The sequence below is a fragment of the Otolemur garnettii genome, unplaced genomic scaffold (assembly GCF_000181295.1).
Source record: "Otolemur garnettii isolate 467f Iridium unplaced genomic scaffold, OtoGar3 scaffold00124, whole genome shotgun sequence".
Taxonomy (NCBI): Eukaryota; Metazoa; Chordata; class Mammalia; order Primates; family Galagidae; genus Otolemur; species Otolemur garnettii.
Window position 1 is genome coordinate 2,292,367 of NW_003852519.1, and position 20,345 is coordinate 2,312,711.

Genomic DNA, 20,345 nt, shown 5'->3' on the forward strand with positions numbered 1-20,345 from the left:
TTCCCTGTAACTGGTACTACAGGTGTCCACCATGAAGCCCAGACTTTTTTTTTCTATTTTTAGTAGAGATGGGGTCTCACTCTTGCTCAGGCTCCTCTGGAACTCCCGAGCTCTAGCAATCCTCCCTCCTAGACCCCTCAAAATGCTAGGATTACAAGCCTGAGTCACCACGTCTGGCAAAAGAGTATATTTCTTGAAAACAAGGTGTTTGATTGACCTTTACTTTCCCCTTAGCAGCTAGCCTGGGGGCCATCCTAGAGAAGCTCTTCAGTTTATGTTTATTGAATTGAACTGAAGTTAACTGATTGATAAAAGGAGTGATGACTCTGGATACAGGTAGCAAAAGCAACGCCTCCTTTCTTAAGGACTTTGAGATTCTCTTTTCACGCAGAAAGCAGAAATGCCAACGCAGAACAAAGAAGAAGAGGTTTACCTGACCTTAGCAGAATGGAAAACTGCTATAGAGCCATTGTCATTCTTTGAACGTTAGGATATTCCACTCTGAGATGGAGTGTTTCTAACTTCTGGGATGGAGCGGAGGGAGTCTGAAATGTCATGTGCCCAGGGCAGAAAGTGACTAAACACTCTCTTTAAACCCTTATGTAGCACTTGCACAGATATAAAGACACATACACAATTACGTCCTTATTAACTGTCTTTTCCTTCTACCCTGAATGTTCGAAGTCTCATCTGGGCGTGGCTCTTTTGCCTTGACAGTATCAACCTCCTCTTTTCTCGACTCTGCCTTTCTTCTTTCTTTCTCTTTTCCTCTCTCTTATTTAAACAGAACAGCATGACTGTAAATCGTCTTGCTCTCTTTCTACACTTAGACTACCTTGCTTTCTCTTTAATCACTGTCAGTTTTCTGTTCTTATATTTAAGACATTTTGTCCCTGCCTTCACACCTAATTCCAGTTCTTCCTAGTCCACATCCCTTTCCTTTCATTTCCCCTCCTCCCTTCCTTCATCCTGCTAGTCCTCTAGCTGAGTTTTTCCCCTGCCAAAGCTTTCCTTTCCTTGCTAGGTAAATGCCCTTGGATCACTCGGATTCCCCTTAAGGCTCATGACTAGGAAGCCTTTCCAAGTATTCTTCCAATCACGATTATTTGTTTCTCTGCCAAGAAAAAAGACAAATTCACACTCTTCATATGCCTAACACTTTTCAAGGCATGAAAAGTTGGTATTTCTGTATTTCATTGCCTGACAAATAGAAAACCCTTCAGACAAGCAGTGTCTTGTGCCTTCTACAACTGTAAGGTGAATATGGGGATCCAACCCACTGTGATTGCTCAGTGGATCGTGCACACTGAAGGCGGTGCTCAGAGCTCTCCGCTGCCCCCTAGAGATGCCAAGGTGAACTGTCGTGAGCAAATTCCTTAACCCAGAATTTACCCATTTCTAACACATTTTAGATTTTAAGTAGGGAGTGAATCTTTTCTGAGCTTATCCATTTTGCAAGCTCCAATGTCTGCAGATACTGGATGGGTAATTAATGAAGGGGAAACTTGACATCATGCATTCCATCCAAAGCAGGCTGTTGCCATCAGCCCCAGAGGAATGATAGTCCCGTATTGTTAATCTTCTGGGTTTTTTGTTGTTTTTTTAGAAAATCTTGAAATCTTTAGTTCTACAGGAATGTGATTTTTTTAAGTGCTAGAAGCCAATTTAATCTTTAAATATATCTCTTTGGGGCCACATAGGACGTTTCTATGATCCAAAAATGGACCCTGGACTATCATAAAAGTCTCATAACCTTTCCTATACATCCTCACCAAGTCCTTGTGCAGTGTCACATGTGATGTTACAGGGTCAAATGAAGATAATTGAAGAAGTGACATAATTTCCACAATGGCTGTCAAAGAAGGCTAAAAGATGTCATGCTCACTTAGAACAGTAGGTTAGGGTAGGTAGCTTGCTAAAATAAATGAATTCTTATTAAACAATGAGGGTGAACCCTTCTTGATTCCTTGGAAAAATTAAGCACAAATATTGAAATGTTTATAAAAATTCATATGCATCCTCTAAAACCCAGCAGCACTGGAAAAAAAAAAATGGAAGATCAAATACTACCCACAACTCCCCTGTAGCTTGGAAGTGGGTCTGTAGCCCCTGCTATACAAGATTTAAGCAGAAGAACCTATGGGTATAATTTGCAAAGTTTTTTACTTTAAAGAAGTTGCCAGTTAAATTTCTTACAACAGCCCTTAAACATACTCTGTAGAAATTTAAGTAGCAACTTACTTAAAACAATAAATCTATTTCTAAAAGCCCCTTTGAAGCTGACATCAAGTGGTTGAGAACCACCACAGCTGGTCTTACCATATCAATAGTACTTTGCAGCACCGAAATGATCATATTTATTGACTTATTTAGGTGTTTGGTGTCTGACTACATGCATCAAGACATATGGGAATTTGTGGGTGTTGTTCGATACTGTTTCTCCACTGCCTCTAATGAAGCCTGGCACTTAGTAGGGGATCAGGAAATATTTGGTGAATGAATACAGCCTGATTTCAGGGAGTTGCTTTAGCAATTATGTAAAGATGCCAGGTAATTCAGAGTCTCCTGGAGGGAGGGAGACAGGCCTTAACTCTTCCTTACCAAGCTCTGTCCTCCACCTTATGAAGGGATAAAGACTCAGTTTTAAAGTTAATGACTGGAAAATAAAATGAGAACAGAGAACAATGATGGAGTGCAGTATTAAGCATCCATTAAACAGATACTTCTCCTTGTGCAAATGTCCTCATGCTTTATAGGTCAAAACTCAGATTAGCAGCCTCATGCCTACAGCCTCTGTGGTGGGGCCTGAGAATTTGCACTTCTGAGTTCCCATGTGATGCTAATGCTCTCGGTCCAGGGGCTGTGCTTGGAGAACCACTGATATAAGCTGTAAAAAATTGTCCAGGTGTCCAATGCTAAGACCTTTCTCGCATACACTCCACTCTACCACCATACCCTTTCTATTCAACCCTAACTATGGCCATGTCTTTCAACATTAAACTATTTTCCTGCGTGGGAGAGAATTTCTTTAATGGTTATGAGGCAATCTATTCACCACAGAAGACAGAGAGAGGAAACTGGCAACTCTTTATTATTAACCACAAAGTAGTGGTTTATTACAATGAAGCAAAAACCAAGGAGTTCAAATAACACAAAGACACATTCCGAGGACTCATAAACTGTAATCATTGCTTAATGTGTTTGGGGGGTGCTCTTTAATGGTTACTGAGAACCCACAATGTGCTAAATCTAAGCTGAGAGGTTTTGAATCCCCCGACATCACCGTGATGGGCCCAACATGGACTGATGTGCTATGTTGTAGACTTTGTCAGTATTCCATTATAAATTACAATTCAATTTTTTAAAATCCAAAGTGCAAAATATCATTTAGATTAAAGGTAGCTTCTCATTGCCAATTTACCATCAAACACCTCCAGGAATCTAAATGCTGTTTTCTAGTTTCTTCTTTTTAGTGACTAAGGCCAAAATCCAACCCAGTTTGTGTTTGTGTGTGTAAACGTGGTCATTTTCTCCATTTTCTTGTTTCCTAGAATCTAATTTCAATTATCGTCATCAGTTTAAAATATGTTCAAGCACAGTAGTAGGGAATAGATACACGGTACTTGCAACATGTCAGATAATGTGCTAAAAATTTTACATGTATTAAAATTTATTTGATTTTTATAGCAACAGTTTGAATCACTATCCCCATTTTATAGATGAAGAAACTGAGGAATAGAATAGAATCTATTTCCACTTCTTGGACTAGTCACTGTGTGAGGCAGAGACAAGTATGACAACTGTGCCTCTGACTTTTTTGTGTTGTTGGGGGGAGACAGAGTCTCACTTTGTCACCCTCAGTAGAGTGCCATAACATCATAGCTCACAGCAACCTCAAACTCTTGGGCTCAAACAATCCACTTGCCTCAGCCTCCCCAGTAGCTGGGACTACAGGCATCCACCACAACACCTGGCTATTTTTTTTTTAATCAGAGACGGGGTCTCCCTCTTGCTCAGGCTGGTCTCTAACTTCTGAGCTCAAGTAGTCCACCTGCCTCAGCCCCCTAGAGTGCTAGGATTATAGGTATGAGCCACTGGGCCTGGCCTCCTCCTGACTTTTTAAGCTATGCTTCAAGGAACAAATTCAAGAATCCAAGGTTTAGGGAAGAGCATGAGTTCAAGGCATACAGGCCTACAAGTGCCAGAGGTGTTGGAGAATGGCAAGTTGTAATTATACTGATGTGCAAGGTAAATGCAGAGAGGTAAGCAGAAAAGAAGGGACGAATGTAGTTAGCCCTGAGTGCCATGACTTGGGGGCTGGGGTGGAATGGAAACACACTGTGTCCTACAGAAAAATGTCCTAAATTTCAGTCATTCGAGTAATACCATAAGAATTATCATCACATCTGTGCTCCATTTACACTATTGGTAATTTAATATTTAAAATGACTTTCTTCAAAAAACTACATGTATTAAAGAATTTCATGTTACTACAAACGAGAGACACATGTCCTTTGCCAAAAATAGAAAATACCTATAAAAAGAAATAGATGATTTATTTAAATAATCAAAAAAGCTCGTCCCTCTTAAATGAACTCATGCACCAGAGTCGAAACCCACATCCACACTTGAGGAAACACTTACTTTGCAGTGATGAATCAAAGACCAATGTTCTTATTTATGGAGTTTTGTTCCTCTGTTTTCTTTCACTTACATGTATTTTTCAGCTTAATGAACCAAGCTTAATTTATTTTGTTTTATATGAGATCTCGAAATTCTTATCCCTTAGCTCGTTGAGCTCATAAAATATTTGGTTGCTTGTGTTTTTTTCATATAAAGTCAAGTTAAATTTTCATGTCACTGTCCTGCTAAGATTTAAAAGCTGTTTTTGTAGGTCAGCTATTTTAAATTCCCCTTGGTATTTCAACATTTCTCTGCACCTCCAGCAGATGTCTGATCAATGGGGCCGCTGGGCCACAGTGCCATTGCCATGGTGGCTGCAATTTAAAAGAGCTTTTAATGCAGAAGGTGACTATTTTCCTAGAAAAATCCCCTCTCTGCAATAAGGTCCCAGACAGCTATTTCTGTAGGAAGCTATGGCCTTTGTTATTCAAAGAAACAAGTTTTATCCTCATAGATTGAGGTGATAGGTTCTTTGTTGTCAGTAGAAAAGAGAGGAGATATGGATGTTGCTGTGTGGGGGGGGGGGCTTGTGTGTGTTTAATAACAGAGAGTCAGGAAATACAGAAATGTGGGGATAGAAGAAAGTTTTCTTCCCCTGTATTTCTTTCCTTTCTTTCTTCCATTTTTGTTAATTTCAGGAGAATAATACACCAAAACAGCCAGAGTCTGGGCCAGGATTGGGGAACCTGTGGCCTTGGGGAGCCACATGTGGGCCTTGGATTCGACTGAATCCAAATTTTACAGAACAAATTGTTATAATAAAGTGGACTAGTCACTTTATTATAACACACTCCCATCTCCACCTCCACTGCTGGACCATTTCATAACACATACCTTTAAAATTCTGAAGTGATAGAGCCTGCATGTTTCTATAGTGTGAATTATCTATCCCTTAGTTTATAAAATGATCCCCACTGATATCTGATCCTACTAGTTTAGTTTAACTCTTTTTTTTTGTTTGTTTTTTGTAGAGAGGAGGTCTTGCTATGTTGCCCAGGCTGGTCTCAAATTCCTGGCCTCCTTCTTTCTTTCCTTCTTCCCCCCTTCCCTTCCCCTTTTCCTTCCTTCCTTTCTTTCTTCCTCTCTTCCTTCCTTCCATTTTTGGAATAGGGTCTTGCTCTGTCCCCCAGGCTGGAGAGTAGTAGCATGATTACAGCTTCATTGAAACCTCAAATTCCTGGGCTCAAGCCATCCTCCTGCTTCAGCTTCCTGAGTAGCTAGGACTATAGGTGCATACCACCATGTCTGGCTAATTTTCTTATTTTTTATTTTAATTTTTTTGTAGAGATGGGGTCTTTACTATGATATTGCCCAGGCTGGTGCTGAACTCCTGGCCTCAAGTGATTCTCCTGCCTTGGCCTCTCAGAGTGCTGGGATGAGGCCTAGCCTACTTTCACTCCTTTATTCTGCATGTATATGGGACATGAGTGGAGCTGGATGTAAATATCTATATCTAAGACTGCCACTCTTTAGCTGTGAAACTTTGGGAAAAATCATTTGACCTCTCTGAGCCTCTACTTATAAGTATCTCTCAAAGTTTTAATAGGAATCAAAATGAGATCATATATGCTAAAGTTCTCCATGAACAGCATTGCTAATGAAGTGTTACATAAAAGTAAGATACGCTAGTGGCCAAATCTTCCTACCATTCTTTATTCTCAGGCCAGAATTTTCTAGCACTTATAAATTTTTCTAAGCTCCTATAGGAAAAATATAATTTTTTTCACTTTTCTCTAAGAATACTCAGGTGGCTTAAATATCTACAAAAGATTCTACCTAAGAGGGAATATTCTGTTCTTTTGCCAGCAAATTCCCTTTCCTGTGGGATGGATGAAGAACAGCTAGTCCTATTTTAGGAATAGCCAAATGCGATGACTTCAGAAGATACCCTACCCCAAATCCGTGAGCTGTGAAAGGCTATCCGGAGGAACCTCGTAAATAGGGACACATCGTACACCTGAAAAACAGGACGGTGGAGTACAGGTTTCTTGTCTATCATTTTCTCTCCAGTGAGTGCCTTCTATTTGCACTCTTCTCCTTGTAAACATTCCTCTCAGGATCACACTTTCCTCCCCGCCCTTGCCCTGGAAGAGATTTGCTTTCAGTTTAAACCCTCAGAACACGTTTCTGCCAGAACCAAGACCTGCCATGCCTGTAAAGCCAGCCACGGGCCACCTTACCAACAGAAGAGAATATCTGGACACAGGACAGAGAGGTAAGGCTAGAGGGAAGGAGGAGAACTTCCAAGAGAGCCTCCTAAGGCACCTCCCTGTATCACAGTGAACTGAAAGACATGCCAAATTAAAAACAGAAATAATTGTAATAGAGAACATTATAAAATCACTCCAAATAAGCTGAGTTCTATGGCTGTGGTGGGAAATTTATGTCCATGTTTTTCACTTAATATTATAGCTTTCGCTGTTAAAAACAATGTATTTTTTTTTAATTGTTGGCCAGTATTTCCTATCTAATGTTTATACCTCAGGGTGTTCAGCACAGGTAACACGCCAGGGGCACAGCTTTCTCCCCCTCTATACACAAGTTACTTTAACCCTGTTGCTGGCTAGTCTCATAAGCAGGTGTTGTGGCGAAAGTGCCAGTAAATGGACTAGTAAAGATTCATCTTCACTGCAGGAGAAGCTCAAAGCATAAGATTCTGGTGCTAAATCAATAGAAGCACACTTGGATATGAAAGACGATCAAATGTTATGGCTTCAATGTCAAACTTCGTATCTCAGCTAACACTAATATGCTATTACTGTATGCACCAAGTAGCCTGATTGGTAGAAAATACTGAAAGGTATGAAAAGAGTAACATGCTCCTCCATTAGCGGGTAATTGCCCATCAGTTCTGAGGTGCAGCAGCCTGTGTGTAAGTGAGTAGTCAGGTGCTGCCCCCACTGGTGAAAGGAGGGCAGTGTCGGCTCCCTTCCGCATTACTTGTAGCCCAGAGAATAGAAACAGCACAAGAAAGGATAAGAATGTCCTATCAAACATGAGTCTTACGACTTCCTTGGGAACATGCGCTTGAATTTCACTAGCCTTCAGTTCTCGAGAAAATGAAACCAGCATGATGAAAAATTCAGATAGACCCAGAACACATGACCAAACCCGTTATTTGTCAGCAAAGCTAGAAGGCAGCATACTCTATCAGAAGATCAAAAAAAGAAAATCCTCCGTGACTCCTAGAAGCTCAGAAATAACAAAGAAAAGCCTTTCCCATCAACCGCCCTTCCCCATCAACCGCACATGTACCCACAGGCGTTCCTGAATGAATATAAGCCAACCAATTCCCAAATGAAGGGTTTTCACTTTGAACATGTAGGGACGCTGGATAACAAAAAAAAAGTGGCTAAATCTTTTCACTTTGAAAAGCAACAACACGAAAGTTGAACCAATGACTATGAAATTATTTTCATAACAGAGTCTCTATTTAACACACATAAGAATTTCTAATCATAAGGGACCAGTCTGAAGAAGTATGTTATATCCTGACAGTGGAACATGAAGCATTCAGTTTCATGCTTTTGAATGATTTTTAATGAAATAGGAACATGTCCACAATATCCTAGTAAGAGAAAAAGTGGATGGCAAACTATTCCTATATTATGCCCCATATCACACGGTTATATATACACACACAGAAAAAAGCACTGGCAAGAAATAGAAAAAATGTAACTTAATTCTTTGTAGATGTGGATATAGGTAAATTTTGTTTTATTCCCTCCTCAAATGTTTTTAATAAATATGGATTACCTCTGTAACAAGAAAGGTATAAACATGGCTTTTAACTTGGGTATAAAAAGAGTCTTCGAACCTCTCTACCATGCTTTCTTCTTTAATATCACTCCTGGAGAAAGAGCATAACCTAAAAATTAGAAAAATAGTTCAGAACTCGGGGGCCAACCACAGATATCTGTCATGAAATAAAAATCTCAGTAATATTTAAACAAGATGGATGAAAGCCATCTTTTGGCGTTGGGGGTGATTTCCATTTTCCTGTGTTTCCTTAAGCTAAAGTTAAGCCAGCCCTTCTGTCTCTGGCTCAGTCCTGCCGTTTTCTCTCTATCAGCGTGTACAGGTTTGGAAAGTAAAGTCAACCAAGGTTATCTTGTTCCTTTATCCTTTTCATTCTGTGGCTGATGACAAGCACTTGAGGACAACCAGCCTTTCCGACAGGATGTTTCTGAAGTCTGGTTTCCCAATACACTTCACTCTTCTCTTTGAGGTATTTCACAAATGTACGCGGGGGTAGCAGCTTGGCACTGTGGACCAAGCCTGCAGCAGTGCTGAGACTTGACGGGTTAACAGCCGACTTCCCTCCCACCCTGGGGCTGCCCCCAGTCGTCTCTTTCTAGAGCCCTAGGAAAGGTGTAGGCAAACAGGATGGCCCAAGACTCTTGAAGCTCAGAGAACAAGGGAACACTTTTCTAGGAGGGTCTGTAATAATCACAACTTGGGAAAACACCCCACACATGTAACCCAGTGGGCCCTGTTTGTACACTGCCATAGGTAAAATGTGTGTTAGTGAGGTTTTTACTTTCCGAGCAATACAAAGCATCAACCCGATGTTAGACCATATTAAACACTAAGAAGGAAAAATTACCTTAGTTTATAGAAATGTTAAATGTCACAATAAGCATCTTTTTTCTTGCTATGTTCTTTTCTTTTTTCCCCCAGCTACTGGGAAAACTACGATACTAACTGGGTGGTGGCTCTCCTTTGCTCATGGTGATGCTCAATAACAATACGTAAGAAGGAAAGAGAGAAGAAAGGAAAGGGAAAAGAGAAGGGGAGGGGAGGGAGAAGGGAGAAAGCCACAGTTCATGCATTGTCATCTGGACAGGACTGCACATTGCAGAGATAAGGACATACTCAATTTTTTTTTCTTTTTTTTTTTTGAGACAGACCCTCAAGTTGTCCCCCTGGGTAGAGTGCTGTGGCATTACAGCTCATAGCAATCTCCAACTCCTGGGCTCAAGCGAGTCTCCTGCCTCTGCCTCCCAAGTAGCTGGGACTACAGGCGCCTGTCACAACGCCCGGCTATTTTTTGGTTGCAGCCGTCATAGTTGTTTGGCGGGTCCGGGCTGGGGATTCGAACCTGCCACCTTAGGTGTATGTGGCTGGCGCCTTAGCCGGTTGAGCTATAGGCGCAGAGCCGACATACTCAATTTTGAGAACTTTCCAAGTCAATCCCTGGTGTTCTTAACAGTTTCAGTACTCGACACTTCTCTCTATTAAGAAATTCTCCCTATAGCAAATACAAACCCTCTTGGCCTGGTTTTAAGCCCACTCACTCTGGCTCTGTCTCAGAGGAGAACGTGAACAGCTGATCTCCATGCTCAATGCAATAATTCCTCATACATTTAAAGAGAGTAAGTCATCACCACATTGCCTTTCTTTTCTTCCCCTTAACAACCCCAATTCCCAAAGCTCTTCTCCATGGATCCTGTTTTCTAATCCCTTAATCCAATGGTGCCTATTAGTACTCAGTTCAAAGTCAGTAAAAATAGCATGTTGTCAAGTGGTGGTATCAGGAGATCCTGAAAGGACGCCCCGACAGGTGGAGCTTCTGTTCCACCCCTTGAGATGCCTTCTGTAGAGGTTGGAGAGAGTATAGAGAGTCCCTGGCCTCTCCCCTGAGGCTGGGAGGTGGAACACAGTTTGTACAGGTGTGTTCAGGCTGCCACCAGACACTGCGGATACCGGCCTTCTCAGTGATGCCTCGCACTGTGCTGGACACGGAGGCACAGTGGGAGGCAGACAGGTGTGCTTCCCGTGTTCATGAGAAGTCCGTCAGTTTGTGTGTGAGTGTATGTGCAGGTGACGGGATGCAGAGGCTGTTTTGTTTTGTCAGTTGAAAGTGTCCAAGTGATATCTGCCACAACAGTCATCAGCCTCTATTGTATCACTATTATCCAAGTTGGTCACTGTGGAATATGATCGTTGTAGTCCTTAGGCACTAGGACCACAGAGTGTCCACACCCTGGGGGTAGTGCTATCTCCCAGATGCAAGGTCTCCAAGGATACAGAGTGTCCCTTACTCTGTCCCATCCATCCAGGCTGCAGGTGCTGACGGAGCACCCATCTTACTATGTGGCTGCTGCTGCTGCAGCTCTGGGGTCTTCCTTGTCTCAGTCCGATCCCCCTTCTTCCCTCTCCCACTGATCCACCCATTAATTCATAAGTACTGTTGTGGATCCAGAAGGGTCTGCCAAGTGCTTTCACTTCTAGCCCTTCACCTCTAGATAGTTGTGGCTGTGGCCCCTCAGCGTTGCAAGCCATAAACAGTTACAAGAGTCTAAGGAATGATCCAAACAAACTCAGAGTGGTTTGATCTACATACGAAAGGGCATTTTCTGGTAGGAGGAGGCAGGGAAGAAGAAGTGGGTTTATAAAACCCACCCCTTATCTCTTTGGGGAAAAGACAAGCAGAGAGTCAAATCTTATATATTCTCCTTTAATCCCGACCCAGACAGTCCCTTTAAGGTCTGTTTACATCTTACAGCCTAAAAATGCACCATCATCATTTCTTGAAGTCATTACTCAGAACACACCCCCACTGCATTTCATTTTTATTATCCCCATTTTAGGAACGATTAAATGGAAGCAGAGAGCAGTAGCAATGAAGCAAATCATGAGAGGCTCCAATAGAGACAGAAGCCTTAAAGCTTGTTGGAACAGCATCTCTGTGCCAGACTATTTTTAATGCAAGTTTATGCAGCTGTCCTGCACTTGGAGAGTCTAACAGATGAGCCTGCTCTGCACTCAATGATTTTTTCACCATTCCTAACCCTTTCCAGCTCACCATGCTATGGTTGTGTGTTCACGTGTATGTGCACGTGTGTGTGTATGGTTGTCCTTAAATGTCCTTCTCCACAGTCCTCCACCCCAGAGAGATGTTCTTGGCTTCTTGTAAATATGATTCTAATCGAGAGATCTCTTTGCTCTTCCAGCTGCCTATGCCTTCCAGAGGTTGGTTAAATAGGATCTCATTAAAGATTCACAAGAGAAGATACTGTTCAGTTTTTTATTAAAGAAAAAGATTGGGAAAATATACCAAATTTGTATATGCTTGCAGTATTTTTAGGAAAATACATAAAAAATTGGCAACAATGATTGCTCTGGGGAGGGTTCCAGAAATTGGGAACAGCATTGCTCTGGAGATGGGAACTCGCAATCTTAGATGAAAAGACTCTCTTTCTCCTGGATACTCTCATACCATTTGACTTTTTATCATGTGCAAATATTACCTTTAAAAAATACAAAAGAAGGGTGAGGGCTAGCAATTGACAATTGCTGAATACTGACTATAATTCAGTCTAACTGGTGTTTAACTACAAAATCTCACTTCATCTTTGCAACAGCCTTATGTAAAACATTATTGTACAAAAGGATAATATTTGTCACCTGCTCAGGTTTGCACAGCTGATCGGGGCAACATGCAGAACTGAACTTAGTTCTTCCTGATTTCCAGAACCATACACCATGTTGTGTTGACTTCAGTTTTTTTCCAAAGGAACCAAATAGGGGTTGGTGGTGGGGGTTACTTTTAAGAACCTAAAAGAACACTGTGAAATCCTATAATGTGGTTCATGTCAACAACTGAATGAATCTTCTGACCCCCATATGCAGGCCTCCACGGCATAGTGATTTCTCTCTAGTCCTCACTGGCATAGGACCACCCACTCCAGAGAGGGGAAAGGTCTCTGTTTTTTGTTTCAAATTGTTTGGGATGCATTGAGGGTACAAAGAATTAGGTTACACTGATTGCTATTTGTTAGGTAAAGTCCATCTTGTAATTGTGTCCCACCCCCAAGAGGTGCGCCGTATACCATGACCCTCCATCCCCCTCTCTCCTTCCCTCTCCCTTCTCCCTCATTCCCCTACCCTACCCCTTGTATTAGATCATCTACTGCCTTCATATTAGAATTGAGTACATTGGATTCTTGCTTCTCCATTCTTGTGATGCTTTACGAAGAAGAATGTGTTCCCCCTTTATCCAGGTTAATACAGAAGATGTAAAGTCTCCATCTTTTTTAATGGCTGACTAGTATTCCATGATATACATATACCATGACTTGTTAATCCATCCCTGATTGGTGGGCATTTAGATTGTTTCCATGTTTTGGTGATTGTAAATTGAGCTGTGATAAACTATCTAGTACAAATGTCCTTATGATAAAATGTTTTTTTTTTTTTTTTCTGGGTAGATGCCTAGTAATGGGATTATAGGATCAAATGGGAGGTCTAATTTGAGTTCTTTGAGGATTATTCATACTTCCTTCCAAAAAGGTTGTATTAGCTTGCAGTCTCACCAACAGTGTAAAAATGTTCCCTTCTCGCCATATCCATGCCAGCATCACCATCTTTGAGACTGTGATGTGGCCATTCTCACTGGGGTTAGGTGATATCTCAGGGTGATTTTGGTTTGCAGTTCTCTGATGATCAGGGATGATGAGCATTTTTTTCAAATATTTGTTAGCTATTCGTCTGTCTTTGTCACAGAAGGTTCTGTTCATATTTCCTGCCCAGTGGTAGATGGGATTATTTATTTTTTCTGTTGATTAATTTGAGCTCTCTGTAGATTCTAGTTATCAACCCTTTGTCAGATTGATACCCTGCAAATATCTTTTCCCATTCTGAATGTTGTCTTTTTGCTTTACATGTTGTGTCCTTAGCTGTGCAGAAGCTTTTCAGCTTAATTAAGTTCCATTTGTTAATTTGTGTTGTTGCTGCAATGGTGGCTGAAGTCTTTGTCATAAAATCTTTCCCCAGTCCAACACCATCAAGAGTTTTCCCTCCACACTTTTTTCTAAGAATTTTACTATTTTGTGCCTTAGATTTAAGTCTCTTATACATCTTGAGTCAATTTTTGTAAGGGGTGAAATATGTGGGTTGAGTTTCACTCTTTTACATGTGGTTATCCAGTTCTCCCAGCACCATTTGTTGAATAGGGATTCTTTCCTCCACTGAATGCTTTTGTTTGGTTTATCAAAGATCAGATATCAAGTAGAGACTGGTTTCATCTCTTGGTTTTCTATTCTTTTCCATATGTCTATGTCTCTATTTTGTGCCAATATCATGCTTTTTTGGTTTCTATGGACTTGTAAGATAGCCTGAAGTCTGGTAGGGTGATGCCTCTGACTTTGTTTTTATTACCAAGAATACCCTTAGCTATATGGGTTTTTTTCTGGTTCCATATGAAACAAAGTACTATTTTTCCAGTTCTTCAAAATATTATGTTGGTGTTTTAATGGAGATTGCATTGAATCTGTAGGTTGCTTTGTGTTAGAATAGACGTTTTAACAATGTTGATTCTTCCCAGCCAAGAGCATGGTATGTTCTTCTGGTCAACTGGCTTCATCCAAGAGATGCAAGGTTGGTTTAACATGTGCAAATCCATAAATGTAATACACCATATCAAAAGAAGCAAAAGCAAAGACCATATGATTCTTTCAATAGATGCAGAAAAAGCATTTGACAAAATTCAGCATCCTTTTCTAACAAGGATAATTAAGAAAATAAGCATAGGAGGCACATTTCCTAAGTTGACTGAAGCCATCAAATGACAAACCCACAGCTTACATCATACTGTATAGTGCAGAACTGAAAGCTTTTCTACTTAGAACTGGAATCAGACAAAGATGTCCACTATTGCCACTATTATCCAACATAGTTCTGGAAGTTCTAGCCAATGCAATCTGGCAAGAGAAGGCTATGAAGGACATCCAACTGGAGGTAGAGGAGGCCAAACTCTCCCTCTTTGCTGATGATATGATCTTATACTTAGAAAACCCCAGAGGCTCAACCACAAAACTGAAAGTCATCAGGAAAAAACAGTAATGTCTCAGGGTATAAAATCAGAGTCTACAAATCAGTAGCCTCTATATACACCCCAAACAGCCAAGTTGAGAAGCAAATCAAGGACACAATTCTCTTCATAGTAGCTTCAAAGAAAATGAAATAATTAGGAATATACCTAACAAAAGAGGTGAAAGATCTTTTCAAAGAGAATTATGAAACCTTAAGAAAGGAAACTACAGAATAAAGGTTCCAGTTGTCCCACTCTCTCCAAGAAACCTCTCTATCTGGAGGATTTTTGAGGTAGAAGTGAAATAGCTCAGGAGAGTTAGAGTCAAAATCCTGACTCTTCTAAGCACATGGGGTTCTTTATTTCTTTATCAATTATCTCAGAGCAATCCCGTTGAGCCAGGCACTCCCTGAAGGGTTAGGATGACAGAGGTGAACAAGGTCCTTGGTCCCAGGAAGAATCTATGGTGAAGAGACAGGCAATGAGTGAACAAGCAAGCAAATAAGACAGACACCAGATAATATGTATATTGAAGAAGATTAAAATAAACTGTTAGCTAGAGTGACTGGGTGCCTCCCTCAGCATGGGCCATCAGGGAGGGTCTTTCCGGGGAGATGATATATACCTAAATGACAAGAATGACAAACATGCCCTGGAAGCTACTGCCCTTCAAAACAAATGAAGCTTCCTTTATATGCTTCAGCTCCTACCCCAATTTCCATCTCAAGTTTCTATTTATTTATAACGTGAATTTGTAATCCCAGATGTTAGAGCTAGCAAGGACCCTAAAAGTCTTAGTTTCATGCCATCATTTTAGAAATGAGGAAAGAAAGATGTAGAAAAGTTTAAAATGCCAGATTCACGGCTAGACAGTGGCCTAACTAGTAATTGAGGGTCCTGTCTTTAGCTAATATTTTTCCTACAAATCCAGATTCCTTCCCTGGTTATGTTTCCAGTGTCTGACTCTTCCCTGCTGAGTCTTCACCTAGGTGCCAGCCTCCCTGAAGTCCACAGACACTAAATTCTCCCTGGACCACAAGGGAATTACTGGAGCAGCTTTAGTCATCTGGAAAATGTATCCTAGGAACCAAGGTGACAGTGGAAGGGAAGGTCTACCTCTCCATAGTCCAATCTCACCACACTCTAGCCATGTGCTAGAGCTGGCCTCCCTCCTGCCACTCCTCTCTGCCCACAGATAAGCCATAACCAGGGCTTCCAAATTAGGGGTAGGGAGTTTGCATGGCCCTGAGAACTCAGTGAATGTTAAACATCGATCTCTTGCAAATATTCCCTGGTTTAAGCAAGTCAATATGAAAATATTCCACAATACGATCTCAATCCCTCCCAAAATGCTTTACAAAAAGATTAACCACAGAATTCCTTTAAATAGCTAGTTCCTTTAGTACATTTGAAGTATAATCTATGGAAATTCAATCTACATAAAGATTTTATTCCCCCTCCCCCCAAGAACAGCTATTATATCAGAGCAATAACATGAGCTTGGACTCTTAATGATAGGTTTTGGACTCTTTCATTATGTAATGGTTCTTATTCATGTCACAAATATTTATTGAACTGCTCTATGCAATACACTCTCCCAGGTCAGGAGAGGACACAGTGAGATAAAGAAACAGCCTCTGCCCTTTGGAAGCACACAGATGCCCACATAAACACAGGGTAGATGTGATGAGGGCTACCAGAGACATATGGACAAAAGTTAAAGGAAATGAGGGAGTGAGGCATGATAGCTCAGTCAAAGATCAAGGAAGGAGGCAGCAACATTTTAATAGGGTTCCAAAGGATTGTTGTGATTTGTACAATGGGGCAATTCATTCCAGGCAAAAGAAACATCGTGTCATGTTGTATGGGGGGGCAGGGCGCACAAAGACGCATTCCTGGAACAGAAAGGCTCCCACTGCAGCTTGAGAATGAGACGGGAAGACATGAGGAAGAGAGGACAAGCTTAGACAGTAGGTGAGAGCCTTAAATGCAGGAATGAATAACGTCTAGACCCAATCCATAAACCACAAAAGACTTGAGCAGGTTTTGGGCAGAGAAAGAACGTTACAATTACGATTCCACATTAGGAAGCTCATTCTAACAGCTTCACGTAGGACTAATCTGAATGGATAAAGGCCAGCGTCAGAGATGAGGAGGCCCATTTAAAAATGACCACATGGTTCCTGAATCATATACAAAGTAAAGAATAAATTCAAGAGCTAGGATAAAAGTAGAACTGATGAGGGAAGAGATCTAAATTCCAGGAGGGAGTGTCTAACTCCAGAAAGAGGTGGTGGGTCACAGACCTTGGATTCTGGCCTGAGGAAGAGAGAGAAGTCAGCATGATGGTAAGCTGTGTCTCTTTAAGAATGGATGGTTCGGAGATGCCCCTTGCTGGGGACAGTAATCATTGAGTCTACCATATAAAAGCTACCCCAGCTGGGTATTTCTAAGCTACCTATGAAGCCTCAGTTATTAATAACTCCTCTTCTGGAGAGAGAAAGAAGTACCTGTTATAAATGAGGGGCCCAGAACACATCTCAAATTATGAAGTCTCCAATACCGCAGTGAGAGCAGCTTCATTAGTGTGGAGCACAGAAGCCCAAGGAACAAGCATGTCTGTGTAAAGGATAACTCAGTACAGGGTGGGCAACTTTAGTCAAGAACATCAGGCAGAATTTAAGCCTCATATCTGTGCCCTGACAAGAGGAAACACATGCTAGACCGAGACCTTTCAATTTGAAGAATTAGGCCCTGGGTGGTGCTGCCTGAGCTGTGCCTGCCTAGTTTCCCCAGTGAGCACCCCCATAACTAGCTGTCCAGGACTCTCTGTGACAAGACTGAAAACGTCCAGCCTCTGTTCTCTTTTCTTGACTATGCTCTGTGGAAACAGACAGCTGGGTTTCCATTCCAGTCAGAACCATGCTGACATTGTGAGGCCTGTTCTCAGGCAGTAGGCCTGTGGAATCTGCAGAAATGGTCTTCAATCAGTTCCCCAACATGTTTTCTTAAAACAGAAATATCATCAACAAAGGGGTCTTGGGAGAAAATGTTTTGGGGAAATGCCACATTAAGTAAAGTCAAACATGAGTCTTTGCTGTAAGACATCTCTGAACTTTCGAATGTTAATGTGTTCTGAGACTCTTCTAGAGTGAGAAACGGTATGAAGCATCTCCCAACATTATTTATCTGCAGAACCATTTTCTAGCAAAATGTCTCAAGGGACAAATGCCCCATAGAACATGCAGAAAATGGGTAATGATGTTACTCTCAGGAATATTTTCCTTTAACTAAGAATCTAAAAAAAACTAATACTACTAAGTGCCCATTACATGTTAGATACCCTTCTCAATACAGATATTAATATATTCAATCCTTGTACATGTGGGTGCTATTATTATTATTATCCTTATTTCACAGATGAGAAAACTGAGGCACGGAGACGTTAAGAAATTTATGCATGGTCCTAAATAGTTAAGTTAGTAAGTGGTTGAGCCGGGAATTTAACCAAGACAGTCTGGTACCCATGGAAATTAATTTGTAATGGTAGAATTTTAAACACAGTGATCAGCTGGCAGTGGGGAGATTCTGAACAAAGACTTGCATGGCAACCCTTCAGTCACAGGAAATCTAAACCTGTCTGCTCATAAATTAGTCTTTATAAGGCTCCCCATCATGTAAGACATAACTTCTGAATTGTACCACTGATTTGGTCTCTTCATCAAATTATGTTACAATGTACATATATACTTTTCCATGAAAATTAAGTCATAATTCAGATAGCAATGCAATTATCGATAATAGAAATTCTTTGTATTATCAGTGTAAAACCCAATAATAAGTAATAAATGGCAATACATAAAGATAACAACCTCTTGGTTAACCAAATCAAGGAAATGAAGATGCAAGTTTGAGAAATGGCTTCTCTTGGGTTCTCAAAATATTGATCTCATGCTCCACAGAACTAGGGACAAAAACCAAAGAACTGTTTCCTTTAATGTGTTGCAACTTTTACATCCACACCCTCCTACTTTGTTCAAAAATTGCCAAAGACATATCTTACCCTCTCCCATTTCCTCTCCTTATTCAGAAGGATTATCACTAGTTTTGGGTGCATCTGGTAGCCATCTTCACTGAAGGACAGATTTCTCCCCTCAAAAGTGACATTGATCAGATACCTATAAAGATAAAATAAAAGAAGGATTAAAAGGATGAAGAAGGTTGTACCAAGAACAAGGTAGTTAGGCAGATAGAGAGAAAGATGGAAGGACACGTGAGTTATGCAGATACCGTTATCAAGCTTGGTACTCCTTGAACTTCTATCTGATTATACAGTAGAATCATCCAAGTTTTTACATAGTAAGAATCATATAAAAAATAACAATTTCAAATAAGGGTGCTTGGCCTAAGTTAAGTCTATAGCCATGACTTTGAGTAAACTACTTAGCCTCTGAACCTTTCTCCATCTACAAATAGTGGAATAATAAAGAGACCTACCTCATTAAGTTTAAATGAGATAACTTAGGTTAAGCACTTACCATGGGGTCTGGTATGTAGTATTACGTACTAACAATTGTTACTCAGAAAAAGAGGTAGTTTAAAAGGTAGAGATAAGAAAACAAAGCGTGAGCATACCGAGACAATGTTCTGCTAAGAATGGTGGTATGTAGGAGCTCCCCATCTCAGAGACATGACATACTGCTTTATTCTTGCTGAGGTCTTACCCAGCTCATACGTCTAAGAGCTGTGGGATGAGTCCAGTAGGTAGGAATCTGGTACACAGGATGCCTCTGGGAACCAGAGCTATTGCATGGTGTATAGGGAAGACAAAATGCCATGGACTAGGAAAAGGAGGGAGAGGCATTTCACAGCGTGTTCTGGGTACCTGTGCATAAATAAGCAGAGGTAGCTAGAGTCAAACCAATGAAACTACCTTCCTCCTGGAGACCTGCACCCAGCCCATCCCTTTGCTGTGCTGGCGGCCTTGACTGGGAATTCCCACAAGTGTGCTCGTTACAACTGCATTAGTACAACTGTGCTGATGGTAATTAATGTCCCTTTACCTTAATGACCCAAAGAATCAATAATGATTAGCTCTGTGTTCACATGACATGCTACTCTGGAGCCCCAGGCCTCTGCTTGTGAGCCATGTCCCTACCAAGAAGCAAAAGGTGTCTCTTATAATTATAGTGAAGGAGCTACAGGAAGCAGGTTGAAGATCCCTCTGGGGGTGTCCAATCTACGGCCTGCAGGCTGCATACAGATTATGTGAGGACTTTTTAAATTATCTGTGGTGTTGAATATCACAAAAATTATGTAAAGACCCTTTTTTTTTTCCTTTGGCCCATCAGCTTTTGTTAGTGCCTGTGTACTTAATATGTGGCCCAGTACAACCCTTCTTCTGGTGTGCTGCAAAGAAGAAAGGTTAGACACTCTTGCTTTCTTCAGTGATACTGGGAGACCATTCTCTGACTCTTTCAGATAGCATTAGGTTAAATAAGGTTGCCAGGAGGTGGACTGTTCCAGAAGATGAAGTCCCCTAGGCAGGGTGAACCAAATTCTCATGGATCAACTTCTCACTGCTAAAACTGTCTGGGATATTTAAGCCTGTCATTCCCTCATCCTGAGTAGCTTCAAAAATACAATCAAGAATATGGGTGGTGGGCAGTGCCTGTGGCTTAAAGGAGTAGGGTGCCAGCCCCATATACTGGAGGTGCTGGGTTCAAACCCAGCCCCAGCTAAGAACTACAAAAAATAATAATAATAATAATAATATAGGTGGCCTCAAAAGAGTAGACATTCTTTCAGTTCTAAGATTACTACCCTTTCAGTTCTAAGATTCTAATCA

At 41.0% G+C, this 20,345-nt stretch overlaps 1 protein-coding gene across 1 annotated transcript in view; it reads right to left on the reverse strand.

Moving 5' to 3' along the window:
• The window catches only part of GRIN2B (glutamate ionotropic receptor NMDA type subunit 2B), a 309,065-nt gene that overhangs the window by 100,106 nt on the left and 188,614 nt on the right, over window positions 1-20,345 (reverse strand). Inside the window, exon 3 of the mRNA XM_003797783.2 lies at window positions 18,561-18,675. Within this exon, the coding sequence (XP_003797831.1) occupies window positions 18,561-18,675 (115 nt within the window). The remainder of the gene's footprint in view (window positions 1-18,560; window positions 18,676-20,345) is intronic.